The 13592-nt window shown below is 49.6% G+C and overlaps 1 protein-coding gene across 8 annotated transcripts in view; it reads right to left on the reverse strand.

Moving 5' to 3' along the window:
- The window catches only part of PALD1 (phosphatase domain containing paladin 1), a 140712-nt gene that overhangs the window by 69644 nt on the left and 57476 nt on the right, over positions 1-13592 (reverse strand). For all 8 annotated transcript variants that reach the window (XM_067710675.1, XM_067710672.1, XM_067710674.1 and 5 more), the window contains exon 18: positions 8284-8424. In XM_067710675.1, the coding sequence (XP_067566776.1) occupies positions 8284-8424 (141 nt within the window). The remainder of the gene's footprint in view (positions 1-8283; positions 8425-13592) is intronic.

Here is a 13592-nt window from a genome sequence, read left to right on the forward strand (position 1 = left end):
CGGGAAGATAACCTGGTTACCTCGTCACGTTCACTTCAGGGGAGGAAAGGAGGAGAAATGTTCTAGATTCATTGAGACGTAAGGGCCTCATGAGCCAAATGCCACCCGTGGATCTTGTTTGGGTCCTGCTCCAACTGCAGAAATACATCGTGAGATCAGTAAGAAAATCTAACACTGACTAGGTATTGGAGGATGAGAAATCACTGTCGTTTTAGGTGTGATAATGGCGTTATGATGGTCTTTATTTTTTTTTTTTTTGGCCACGCCGCAGCTTGCGGGATCTTAGTTGCCCAACCAGGGATCGAACCCGTGACCCCTGCAGTGGAAGCACAGCGTCCTAACCCCTGGACCACCAGGGAAGTCCTTATGATGGTCTTTTTTTTAAAAGATCCCTTCTTTGATGGATATGCTGAAATATTTATAGAGGAAGTAATATGAGGTCTGGGACTTGTTTCAAAATAATCCAGTTGCGGTAGTGGGTGGCACTGGTAGGGCTTCAGATGAAATAAGACTGGCCCCGATTCCTGAAGCTGGGAGGTGGGCACACAAGGGTCTGTGGAAATTATTCTCCCTACCTTGAGTTGTTCTGTTTGAAATTTTCCAAAATAATTTGAAAAAATAAGTTCCTATTTTTCAACTCAGTCAATAATCCTACTTCTAAGAATCAGCCTCAGAAACAAGCCACATGGATGGAAGAGCAGCACGTGCTGTGAGGCTCACGGTATCATCACCTGCCCAGAGAACAACAGGAAGTGATCTCACGGGCCACCTCCACAGGAAGAGCAGGCGATGCCGCAGTACATCCACTCAACCAGGTATCATGCCGACATTACACAGGATGATGTAGAGGCTCTTCAACAGACAGGCTGAAGGGTCCACGAGCTCAAGCCATGTATTAATGAGCCTCTCCTCATTCTACTAGAATCTAAGCTCAGTGAAGCTTCACTCACTGCTCCATCCCCAGACACAGGACAGGCGCTCAGTAGGCATGTGCTGACGGAGCACATGTTTAAATGGAAGAACGTCATCCAGGTGAATGAGCAGGCCAGCTTGTGTACACAGCGCGATCACCCCTATGAGAGGAAGTGAGCGCACAGGCACAAAGACCAGAAAGAGAAGGCAAAACTGAAACCATCCCTGGGAGGCTGGGTAATGGGCTAATATCATTTCCAAAACCACAAACAAGCTACAAAGAGTCCTCATCGCTGTTGTGTGACTTCGCCGTGCAGACAGATACTTACACACACCCTGAGCCCTCCTTTCTGCTCCACGACAGAGCAGCAACCCCCACATTCTCCCGCTCTTCTCCACCAAGGGCCCTGAAATAGGTTTACTGCTGGCAGAAGTGCACTCGCCAGGTTCCAGGAGCCATTTTCTTAATTGCTTGTGATTAAGGTGTAAGCTGACTGCTGGACCTGGCGGGGCCAGGGAAGGGAAATGCACTGTTTGGGGGATCTGGGGTGCAGGGCAGGAAGCTGAGGAGCGCGTGCTGCTGACAGTCTCAGAACCCCAAGGCTGTGGGATCCTGGGAGGAAACCTTCTGATGGGCAGAATGTGGACAGGACCTGGAATGTTCCCAGGCAAATGGAGCCCATGTAGGCGATACACCCCCAACCGGAGCCTGGGCTCAGGTCCACTTCCATTCAGAGGTCCTGGGTGTCCAACCAGGCGAACGAGAGTCACTGCACATGCAGCATCTGGCCTGCTCTGAGCAGACAACTGCAGGCTCCACCGGAGAGCACCCAGGGGCTTCCGGCTTGAAACCAGAGGGCAGGGGTCTAAATAAACAGCCAGGTACCAGGGGTGAGACACGGCTGCCAATTTCCAGAGGAGTCAGTCCATCAGAGGGAAAGGGTAGAGGAAGCAGCTGCCTCTGGAGCCTCAGCAAGCCCACCACAGCCCACCAGGGCAACGTGGACTGAGACCTGGGGTCAAGGGCATCGTGGTCAGGGGAGGGGCTCGGGGCTGGGAGTGAGGATCTTTGCCTCTCATCCCTGATCTGCCATCAACTCACGTGGGGCCCTGGGCAGTCCGCTCTCCTGCTCATCTGTAAACAGAGAGGTCACATGCTCTCTAAGTCCCCTTGGCACTAAAATCTGAGAGTCTGTTCAGGGGGTTTGCAGCTAGGAAGAACATCACAGGACCCTGTGCCCTATAATGATCCTTGGGACCTCCCATTTTCGAACATTTACTGTGTCCTTCCCATACACAGCACTGCGAGGAAGCACCGTTAATCCAGCCTGTAAGCGCGGGGACAAAGGTAGTCAGAGAGGATGAAGATGGCCCTGTAGGAACCCAGCGCCTTCCAGCGCCCACATCCTCGTTCCTTCCACCAGTCAACCCAGGACAATCTAACCTGCTTCCTTCCCATCCACACGGGGATTGACGGTCATAATTAAATCCATTCCAGGGTCCACACACACACACACCTAGCTGGCCAGATGCCCCTTCAAATCTGGAGGCAGCTGGGACAGCTCAGATCACCCTGACCTCAGGCAGGACAGGGGCTCTGAGTCCAGTCAGGCCGGGGCGAGTCCAGGGTGACCCTGAAGGAGGCATTCTGCCTTTCTGACTAAAGTAAACAGTGGCCTCGTCGCAATTCCCAAATCTAGGTCTATGACCAGTCTCACAACTCCGCAGGAATTTAGAAATATAAATCTTTTCAAGGACTGTCCTCTATTCTGAGAACACCCACCCTACTTTTCTGGTACTAAAATAACCTTTCTTTTCTAAAATGCCAACCATGTTAGACGGTAGTTGGGTTTTTTAAATTTTTGCTTCTTTACTTCCTTCCTTCCTTTAAAATGAACACATTTAACAAGGCTACATGTTGGCAACCCTTGAAAGACCCTTCCCTTTGTTAACACTGGTCTGTGAAACCTGGGCTAGGAATACGGTCTTTGGATTCTTTCTTTGTTCTCTAACAGCACCTCCAGGCTGGAAGGCGTCTATGATTAGACGACCTCTGAGATTAGTGTCCTTATAAGAAGAAATACCAGAGAGCCCCCTCCCTCCCTTCCCTTCTCTCCGTACACACAAAACACACACACACACACACACACACACACACACACACACACACACACAGAGGCCATGAGAGGACACAGTGAGAAGGTGGCTGTATATAAGCCAGGATGAGAGCCCTCACTAGAAACTCAATCAGCCAGAACCTTGATCTTGGACTTGCCAGCCTCCAGAACTGTGAGAAAATAAAGTTCTGTTGATTAAGCCACGCAGTCTGTGGTGGTCTGGTATGCCAGCCCAAGCTGACTAACACACTTGTGATACCCTCTCTCCCTCCCTAGGTTTCTGTCTCCCCGTGACAGGGTAACACTGTATGAGGCCAATATTACCCTGATGCCAAACCAAACACATCATAAGAAAAGAACTCTACAGATCAATAGCTTTTATGAATTTGATGCAAAAATCCTCCACAAACCAAACGTAGCAACATGTAAAGAAGATCGTACACCAAGACCAAGTACGATTTATCCCAGGGATGCAAGCTTGGTTTAATTTCCAAAAATCAATTCCAACAATATACTATACCAATAGAATAAAGGGCAAAAACCAGAGAACCATCTCAATGGATAGAGAAAAAGCATTTGACAATATTTAACATCTCTTCATTAAAAAACATAATAAACCAAGAATGGAAGAGAACTTCCTCAAAGGATATCTGTGACAAACCCACAGCTGATATCACACTTAACGGTGAGAGACTGAAAGCTTTCCTCTTAAGATCAGGAACAAGACAAAGATGTCTGCTCTTGCCACTTCTAGTCGACATTGTACAGGAAGACTTTGCCAGGGCAATCAGACAAGAAAATCAAATAAAAGACATGCATATTGGAAAGACAAAAATAAAATATCTCTACTTGCAGATGACATGACCTTGTATACAGAAAATTCTAAGGAATTCACTAAAAAAGTAAAAGTATTAGAACTAATAAACAAGTTCTACAAGGTTGCAAGATAGAAGACCCACATACAAATATCAGTTGTATTTCTATACAGCAGCAATGAACAAACTAAAAAAATAAAACTAAGAAATCAATTCCATTTGTAATAGCATAAAAATAACAAAATACTTAGGAATAAATTTAATAAGACAAGTACAAAACTTACACTCCAGAAACTACAAAACATCATGTAAGAAATTAAAGAAGACCAATATAAATGGAAACATACCTCATTTCTTCATGGATCAGAAGAGTGACTATTGTTAAGATGGCAATCCCTGGGACCTCCCTGGTGGCAGAGTGGTTAAGAACCCTCCTGCCAATGCAGGGGACATGGGTTCGAGCCCTGGTCCGGGAAGATCCCACATGCCGCGGAGCAACTAAGCCCATGCGCCACAACTACTGAGCCTGAGCTCTAGAGCCCACAAGCCACAACTACTGAAGACCGCATGCCACAACTACTGAAGCCCGCATGCCTAGAGCCCGTGCTCCACAACAAGAGAAGCCACTGCAATGAGAAGCCCGCGCACCACAGCGAGGAGTGGCCCCCGCTCGCCGCAACTAGAGCAAGCACCTGCGCAGCAACGAAGACCCAATGCAGCCAAAAATAAATTAATTAAATTTTTTTTTAAAAATGGCAATCCCCAAACTGATTCCCTGCCTATTCATAGCTGACTCTGACAGCAAGAGCGCCCCGCACACTCTCCCCTCCCTCTTGGATCTGCTTGATCCCCACTCAGGGACCTTAGGGACCCCCATCCACTCCACTCTCTGCCAGGGCACCCAGACACAACCTCCTAGAGGGGCAGAGAGATGCACAGTCTCCCATGCAGGGAGCGAGGACTCCAGGCCCCATTTCACCCACAAAAGTTCTCAGTGACCAGCTAAGAAGCCACAGAATCATCCGGGCTACAGCTATAATGGATGGCTAAAATCAAAAAGGACAACCACCAGGGACTTCCCTGGCGGTCCAGTGGTTAGGACTCTGCACTTTCACTGCCGAGGGTGTGGGTTCAATCCCTGGTCAGGGACCTAAGATCCAACAAGCCACGCAGCCTGGCCAAAAAAATAAACAACATTTTTTAAAAAGGACAATCACCAGTGTTAGCGAGGATGTGGAGAAATTGGAATCTTCACACACTGCTGATGGGAATATAAAATGGCGCGGCCACTTTGGAAAACAGTCTGGCAGTTCCCCAAAAGATTAAACCTAAAGTTATAATATGACCCAGCAATTCCACTCCTGTGTATACTGAAAACACGTACACACAAATACTTATACATGAATGCTCACAGCAGCTCTATATTCATAATAGCGAGAAAACGGAAACAACCCAATGTCTGTCAACTGAGGAAGAGATAAGCAAAATGTGACATATCCACACAACAGAATAGTATTCAGTCATAAAAAGGAGTGAAATACTGATACACGCTACAAAGTGGATAAACCTCAAAAATACTGTGCTAAGTGAAAGAAGCCCGTCACAAAGGTCCAAATATTGTATAATTCCATTTATATGAAACGTCCAGAATAGGCGAATCCCCAGAGACCGGAAGTAGGTCGGCGGTTGCCCAGGGCTTGGAGAGGGGGAGATGGGGAACGACTACTAGTGGGTACAAGAGGTTTCTTTTTGGGATGATGAAAATGTTCTAAAGTTGATGTGGTAACGATGGTTACACAACTCTGTGCATATACTAAAAACCATTGCCTTGCACACTTTAAATAAGTGACTTGTGTGGTGTGTGAGTTACATCTCAATAAAGCTGCTATAAAAGGGGCGAGCAAGAGGGCCAGACACTCCAGCGGCAGAACCCGCAGTGCGGGCCCCGCCCAGGGGCACCAGCATCATGTAGGAGCTTGCTAGACGCCCAGACCTACAGAATCAAAAGCTGGGGGGTGGGCCCAGCAATATGCATTTTAACAAGTCCTCCAGGTGATCCTGAACCTCACTAAAGTTGGGGACCCCTGCTTAGAGTACGTGGTACTTAACCCTGACTGTACTTTGGAATCACCTAAGTTACTTTAAGGAAAACTCCATGGCCCGGCCCCCATAACAGACCAACTAAATCAGACTCTCTGCGGATGGAGCTCAGGCATGGGCCTGTTTTAAAGGTCCGAGGTGAATCGACTGTGCAGCCAGGGTGAGAAGAACTGGATTAGAGGGTGTCTCAGGCCCCCCTCCTCTTCAGCTCTTTTGAGAGTTTGACCCCAGCTCGCTGGTGCCACCTGGTGGCCACATTGGGGAATGACTTTACATCTTGCTTCTGCCCCGGACCCTTATCCCTCCATCATCAACACCAGGAAGCCCAGGAACGGGGCTCAGGGATTCCCCTCCTCCCACTGCAGAGGTTAGCACCATCCTAGCCTTTGGAACGGAGATGAGGGGGCTGGCCTGGGGGGGAGGGGGCGAGTGTCCTCCGCTGGCTCTTCTTCCATTAAAACACCCCACACCCCAAAGGCAGCCAGAGCATCTACAGCTGAACATAGCCCCAACCACACCACCCTTCCCTCCCGCTGCCAGCAGAGTACAGCTAACTCACCCACCCAGCCTCATCTCTGACAACTTCCAACACAACTGTGTTCGCGGGCACCGAAGCACCTTCACTGCTTCTGAACTCGCTTCGCACCTTTCAGCCTCCTGGCCTTCGCCCAGGCGCTCCCTCCCGCCTGAAGTGCCTTCGCCTGGCTCTCATTACCTCGGGATTGTTCACGGCCAGCTCTGTGGGACCTCTCCTCTCTTCCCAAGGCTCACGTCCCCATGATGCTCCCTGCTGCACCCTCGGTGTGCCCCACAGTGAACATCCATGGCTGCAGAGCTCAGAGGAGGGGAGGGCCTATCACCTTTGGCGGGGGCGGTCCCTAAATTGCCTAAAGGCAGTGAAGAGCTAGCAGGGCCGGAAGGAAGGGGCCGTGGAGAAGGGGACTCTGACAGAGTGTGGTCAGTGTGGGGAGAGGGCCTATGGGTGCTCTGAAGCAGGGCTAGGCATCCTTTTTCAACTACTTGGGTCTCCAGCTACAGAGAGAAATGGAAGCGTCAGTTCTCCGCCCTCTCAGGGTGTCCTGAAAGGAGGAGCTCAGGCTCTCAGTTCACTGCTGCCACCTGGTGGCAGAATACGAGACCACCATGAGTGACACCCACAGGCAACTCCAAAGGGGATATACAATGGAGCTGCTGGCCCTGGGGAAAATGAGCCCATCTTCCAAAGCTCAGCAAAGTCCATTTTCTGAAACTCCTTAACCCCTTTCCCCGCCCCAAATTTGGCGGCCCTTCCAAGTGACCTCTAACCTTGGGCACAGCCTGACCCCAGATGGCCTGTCTCTAGCCCAACACCCTTTTTCCCAACCATGGTCTGATCGATGACCCTAAGCAAAGGTTGGCCTGGATCAGCCATTCACATGTGCCAGATGCAGGCTGCGCGTGGGGCTGGCTTGGAGTTGCCTCTTCCCTGCAGGGGCCACAGGCAGAAGCTGACCTTGGGGACTGCTGCCCACAGCAGAGAGCACAAGGTCGGCACCCAGAGGGGTGCTCCCTCACTTCAGGCTCAGTCTCCTCGGCTCCCCCCACAGCTGCTCCCTCCCACTCCAGCACCCTCTTCTTCTCCAGCAGCCAAGCAAGTTCACTGGGCCAGAGAAGAACAAGAACAGGTCAGCGTGCTCCACACAGAGGCCAGAGGCCACAGAGTCTGATGCCCAGAGCAGCCCGGCGGGTTACATGGCCGCACCAGCTGGGCCCCATGTGACAGAGCACGGGGAACCACAGCCGACTGCAGGGCACATTTTTTCTAGATAGGCTAAAACTCTGAATGTTTATATGAAATCTGGACTTCTTTAGAAAACTTTCGGTTTGTATTATTGAATGCCCGGTCCCTCAGGCAGCATCAGCTGTGAAAACACTGAACGGCTTCCCCGTCCGATATTAAACGGCCACTCTCCAGGACCCATCTACCAACCTGCCTCTTGCCCAGGGTCCCCAGGGCCCCCAGGGCCCAGAAGCCGGAGAGTGAATGCCTGGCACCACAGGGATCTAGGACAGGGCGCGCCTCTGACCGGTCACATCCTTGACGGGCCCCAGAGCCGCGGCAGCTGCTAAATACCCTGAACCTCACCCCCGCACACACCCCACCGAGCGCTCTAGAGCGCAGCCGGGACGAGCCGGGGCTGGCCGTACTTCCATGTCACGGATCACCTCCGCTTCCAGAAGGTAAAGAAGCGACCGAGAGCCCCTGCGGGTCCCGTGGGGCCCCCAGCCCTCACACCCACGGTGGCCGCCTCCTGGGCTGTGCACGTGGGGACGGCACCCGGGCCAGGGCCGAGGCTCACCTGGCGGTAGGTGCAGATGATGATCTCCCGCAGGTGGTAGTGCATGGGCGTCATGGTCTCACTGACCGTGTCCAGGGCCGCGTCCACCTCCTTCTTCACACGGTGCCCATCAGGCAGCAGCTGCACCACCTTCATCACCACCTGGGACCAGAGGAGGGGAATGAGCAGAGAGAAGACCAAGGTGGGGGGGGCCCTCTAGCCCCGGCAACAGGTTCACCCACACCAAGGGCCGCACTGGCCTCAAGGCCCAGGCCCTGACCACTCCTTGCTTCTCAGATGGGGGCAGGGAACAAGGGCATTCCTCCGTATTTCTGAGGCCAGAGCTCCAGAGGTGCTTATTTTTTAAGCAGCAGGAAGCTTGCTTCAAACGAAGCCTTATCCAGGACTCTAACCCATAAAACAGATAGCTGTCATGTAACTGGGGCTGGCGGGGAGAGGCGGGGATACAGGACAGGCCTAAGCTGGGCCCTCGCTGGCTCTCCCTCCACCCGGCAGCAGCCCCCAGACACCTCGGAAACACCCAGCTCTGGGGAACCCAGTGTGGACACCGCTCATCTGAAGTAAGCCCCCCTTTACTTGGGGAAACTGAGGCCCGTTAAGATCACTCCGCAGGGCAGGGCTTCTCCCCACAGTCACCCTCCCGACCACACCCCTGCGGACCCCCCTCTGGATGTGCCTACCCTGCAACCCCTGCGCCAGCACCAACCCAAGCCTCCAGCACCTCCCACCCCCACTGCAGCAGCCCCTCCTTCTCCTCGCTGGTAGCCAGAGAGGCCATAGGAAAGTGTAAGTGTGAGCACGTCCTGTTTGTGTAATTCCTGGGCTTCAGTCTCTTCCTGGCTCCCTGGCACTCAACATAAAAACCGAAAGCTTCCCCACGTCTACAAGGTCCCCCAGTGCCTGACCCCACCTGCCTCCCAGCCTCCCTCATAACCCACCCCCCCAGGGCTCCAACGCCTTCCTGGAGCCCCCTCAGTCACCCCAACAGCCCGCTCGGTCCTTTCACAGCCCCGAAGTCGACCTCCACCTACTCATCCATCCCACCCATCTGTGTCCCCACTTGTTCACATCTGCTCCCCACCAGACAAGAAGCTCCCTAATCCCCGAGAGCAATAGCTTTTCCACCTAGGAGGTGCCCCGCAGACGATGCTAAAAGAAGAAGAGACCAAAACCCTACCCAACTCAGCTCTTCTCTCAATCTGACCCATCTCCACAACTGGGCCCTAGCGGGATCGTGGCAGGCAGGGTGCTCCCTCACCCCTGCGTTTCTCAGAAGGAACTGGCCCAGGGCCGGCACACCGGCAGGGGTGGAGCTACAGCCCAGTGGGAAAAGAGGATCCATCACCTGGGAGGACCCTCGGCTAATCCGGCTCAGGCCACACCCGGATCCCAAGCTCTGGGTCGGACATCTCATTTGAGAGGAGTGTGACCACAGGTAGGTCCCCAGGATGGCCCAGGGGCAGTTCCCCAGGCAGAGGGCTACAGCTTTTTCAAATGCAACAAACCAAACTCCTAGCCTCTCCCCCTAAATTGCTCCTCCCCTTGAATTCTTCATCTCCTTGGCTGTCACCAGCACCAGCCAGAAACCTGAGGTCATCCTGGGTGTCCTCCCTCTTTGCCTCACAACCAATGGCCCCCAAGACCAGCCAATAGTGACTGGACTCTTGTTCACCAGGCGGCCCCCGCCTCACTCAGGCCCCAGGCTCTCCTCTCCACACCCTCCTCCACACACTGGCCTCCAGAATGAGAATCTGATCACGACCTCCCCTACTTCTCTGCTGGCCCCAAGGTTAAGGTCAAACACACAGTGTGGTCTTCCAGGGTCCTCACAGTCAGGGCCCCCACCTCAGCCCTGCCTCCTTCCATTCTGGCCAACTGCAGCCTTCCACAGGTCCTGCCCCTTCCAGACTCCCTCCTTTGCACGTCTGATCCCCTCTGCACACTATCCCTCCCCCCAGCCCCAGGAGACTCACTCATCTTTCTAAAATGCACTCAAATGTCACCTCCTCCACGAAGCCCTCTTGGGCTCCCCCAGCTGCACCTTTGGCGCTCAGAACCAATGTCTATTTCAGCACTCTTCACAGTCTATTGAATGTTCCCCACTGGACTGTGGGCTCCACAGGCCTGAAATAATTACAAAGGAAGCTGGTCTAGACATGAGCATGTCTTGGGGTGGCTAAGGATGGGGATACAGGGGCATCCTTGGGTCACATGATGTAACTTTAGAACACAGATTCAGAGGTCAACTACCTGGCTTGTGCCCTGACCCCATCACCTCTCTGACGTGGTTCTGGGGTGATGAGCTTGGTTCCCAGCACCTCAGTTTCCTCATCTATCAACTGGGAGTAGTAAGGGCACCTAACCCTTGGGAGCTGTGAAGGGTGAAGAAGGGAGCACACACAGAGCTCCTGGCACAGGACTGGGTGTGAGTAGAGAGAGTTCTAACTATCACATCTGAGGGACCGACGTGTAGACTTGGAAATAAACCCTCGTGTATACAGTCAAATGATTTTTGCAAAACCATTCGATGGGGAAGGGACATTCTTTTCAACAAATGGTGCTGGGAAAACTGGATATCCACATGCAAAAGAATGAACTTGGACCCTTACCTTATACCATATACAAAAATTAATTCAGACAGAAAGATAAACAAGAACAAAAGGCAGAGGGCTGCATACCAGATGAAGGAACAAGATAAAACCCCAGAAAAACAACTAAATGAAGTGGAGATAGGCAACCTTCCAGAAAAAGTATTCAGAATAATGATAGTGAAGATGATCCAGGACCTCGGAAAAAGAACGGAGGCAAAGATCAAGAAGATGCAAGAAATGTTTAACAAAGACCTAGAAGAATTAAAGAACAAACAAACAGAGATGAAAATACAATAACTGAAATGAAAAATACACTAGAAGGAATCAATAGCAGAATAACTGAGGCAGAAGAACGGACAAGGGACCTGGAAGACAGAATGGTGGAATTCACTGCCGTGGAACAGAATAAAGAAAAAAGAATCAAAAGAAATGAAGACAGCCTAAGAGACCTCTAAGACATTAAACACAACAATATTCACATTATAGGGGTCCCAGGAAGAGAAGAGAGAGAGAAAGGACCTGAGAAAATATTTGAAGAGATTATAGTCAAAAACGTGCCTAACATGGGAAAGGAAATAGCCACCTAAATCCACAAAGCACAGAGAGTCCCAGGCAGGATAAGGAGAAACACACCGAGAAACACGCGGAGACACACAGTAGTAATCAAACTGACAAAAATTAAAGATAAAGAAAAATTATTGAAAGGAGCAAGGGAAAAAGACAAATAACATACAAGGGAACTCCCATAAGGTTAACAGCTGATTTCTCAGCAGAAACTCTACAAGCCAGAAGGGAGTGGCATGACACATTTAAAGTGATGAAAGGGAAGAACCTACAAACAAGATTACTCTACCCGGCAAGGATCTCATTCAGATTCAATGGAGAAATCAAAAACTTTACAGATAAGCAAAAGCTAAGAGAATTCAGCACCACCAAACCAGCTCTACAACAAATGCTAAAGGAACTTCTCTAAGTGGGAAACACGGAGAAGAAAAGGACCTACAAAAACAAACCCAATGGGCTTCCCTGGTGGCACAGTGGTTGAGAGTCCGCCTGCCGATGCAGGGGACGCGGGTTCATGCCCCGGTCTGGGAGGATCCCACATGCCGCGGAGAGGCTGGGCCCGTGAGCCACGGCCGCTGAGCCTGCGCATCCGGAGCCTGTGCCCCACAACAGGAGAGGCCACAGAGGTGAGAGGCCCACGTACCACAAAAAAAAAAAAAAAAAACCCAAAACAATTAAGAAAATGGTAATAGGAACATACATATCGATAATTACCTTAAACGTGAATGGATTAAATGTCCAACCAAAAGCCACAGGCTCACTGAATGGATACAAAAACATGACCCATATATATACTGTCTACAAGAGACCCACTTCAGACCTAGGGACACATACACACTGAAAGTGAGAGGATGGAAAAAGATATTCCATGCAAATGGAAATCAAAAGAGAGCTGGAGTAGCAATACTCATATCAGATAAAAGACTTTAAAAAAAATAACGTTACAAGAGGCAAGGAAGGACACTACATAATGATCAAGGGATCAATCCAAGAAGAAGATATAACAATTATAAATATATATGCACCCAACATAGGAGCACCTCAATACATAAGGCAACTGTTAACAGCTCTAAAAGAGGAAATCGACAGTAACACAATAATAGTGGGGGACTTTAACACCTCACTTACACCAATGGACAGATCATCCAAACAGAAAATTAATAAGGAAACACAAGCTTTAAATGACACAACAGACCAGATAGATTTAATTGATATTTATAGGACATTCCATCCAAAAACAGATTACACTTTCTTCTCAAGTGCACATGGAACATTCTCCAAGATAGATCACATCTTGGGTCACAAATCAAGCCTCAGTAAATTTAAGAAAATTGAAATCATATCAAGCATCTTTTCTGACCACAATGCTATGAGATTAGAAATCAATTACAGGGAAAAAAACATAAAAAACACAAACACATAGAGGCTAAACAATACATTACTAAATAGGATCACTGAAGAAATCAAACAGGAAATCAAAAAACACCTAGAGACAAATTACAACGAAAACATGATGATCCAAAACCTACGGGACCTATGGGATGCAGCAAAAGCACTTCTAAGAGGGAAAAAGAAACAAGAAAAATCTCAAATAAACAATCTAACCTTACACCTAAAGGAACTAGAGAAAGAAGAACAAATAAAACTCAAAGTTAGTAGAAGGAAAGAAATCATAAAGATCAGAACAGAAATAAATGAAATAGAAACAAAGAAAACAATAGCAAAGATCAATAAAACTAAAAGCTGGTTCTTTGAGAAGATAAACAAAATTGATAAACCATTAGCCAGACTCATCAAGAAAAGGAGGGAGAGGACTCAAATCAATAAAATTAGAAATGAAATAGGAGAAGTTAAAACAGACACCAGAGAAATACAAAGCATCCTAAGAGACTACTACAAGCGACTCTATGCCAACAAAATGGACAACCTGGAAGAAATGGGCAAATTCTTAGAAAAGCACAACGTTCTGAGACTGAACCAGGAAGAGACAGAAAATATGAACAGGCCAATCACAAACACTGAAATTGAAACTGTGATTAAAAATCTTCCAACAAACAAGAGCCCAGGACCAGATAGCTTCACAGGCGAATTCTGTCAAACATTTAGAGAAGCGCTAACACCCGTCCTTCTCAAACTCTTTCAAAAAATTGCAGA

The sequence above is a fragment of the Pseudorca crassidens genome, chromosome 16, assembly GCF_039906515.1.
Source record: "Pseudorca crassidens isolate mPseCra1 chromosome 16, mPseCra1.hap1, whole genome shotgun sequence".
Classification (NCBI taxonomy): Eukaryota; Metazoa; Chordata; class Mammalia; order Artiodactyla; family Delphinidae; genus Pseudorca; species Pseudorca crassidens.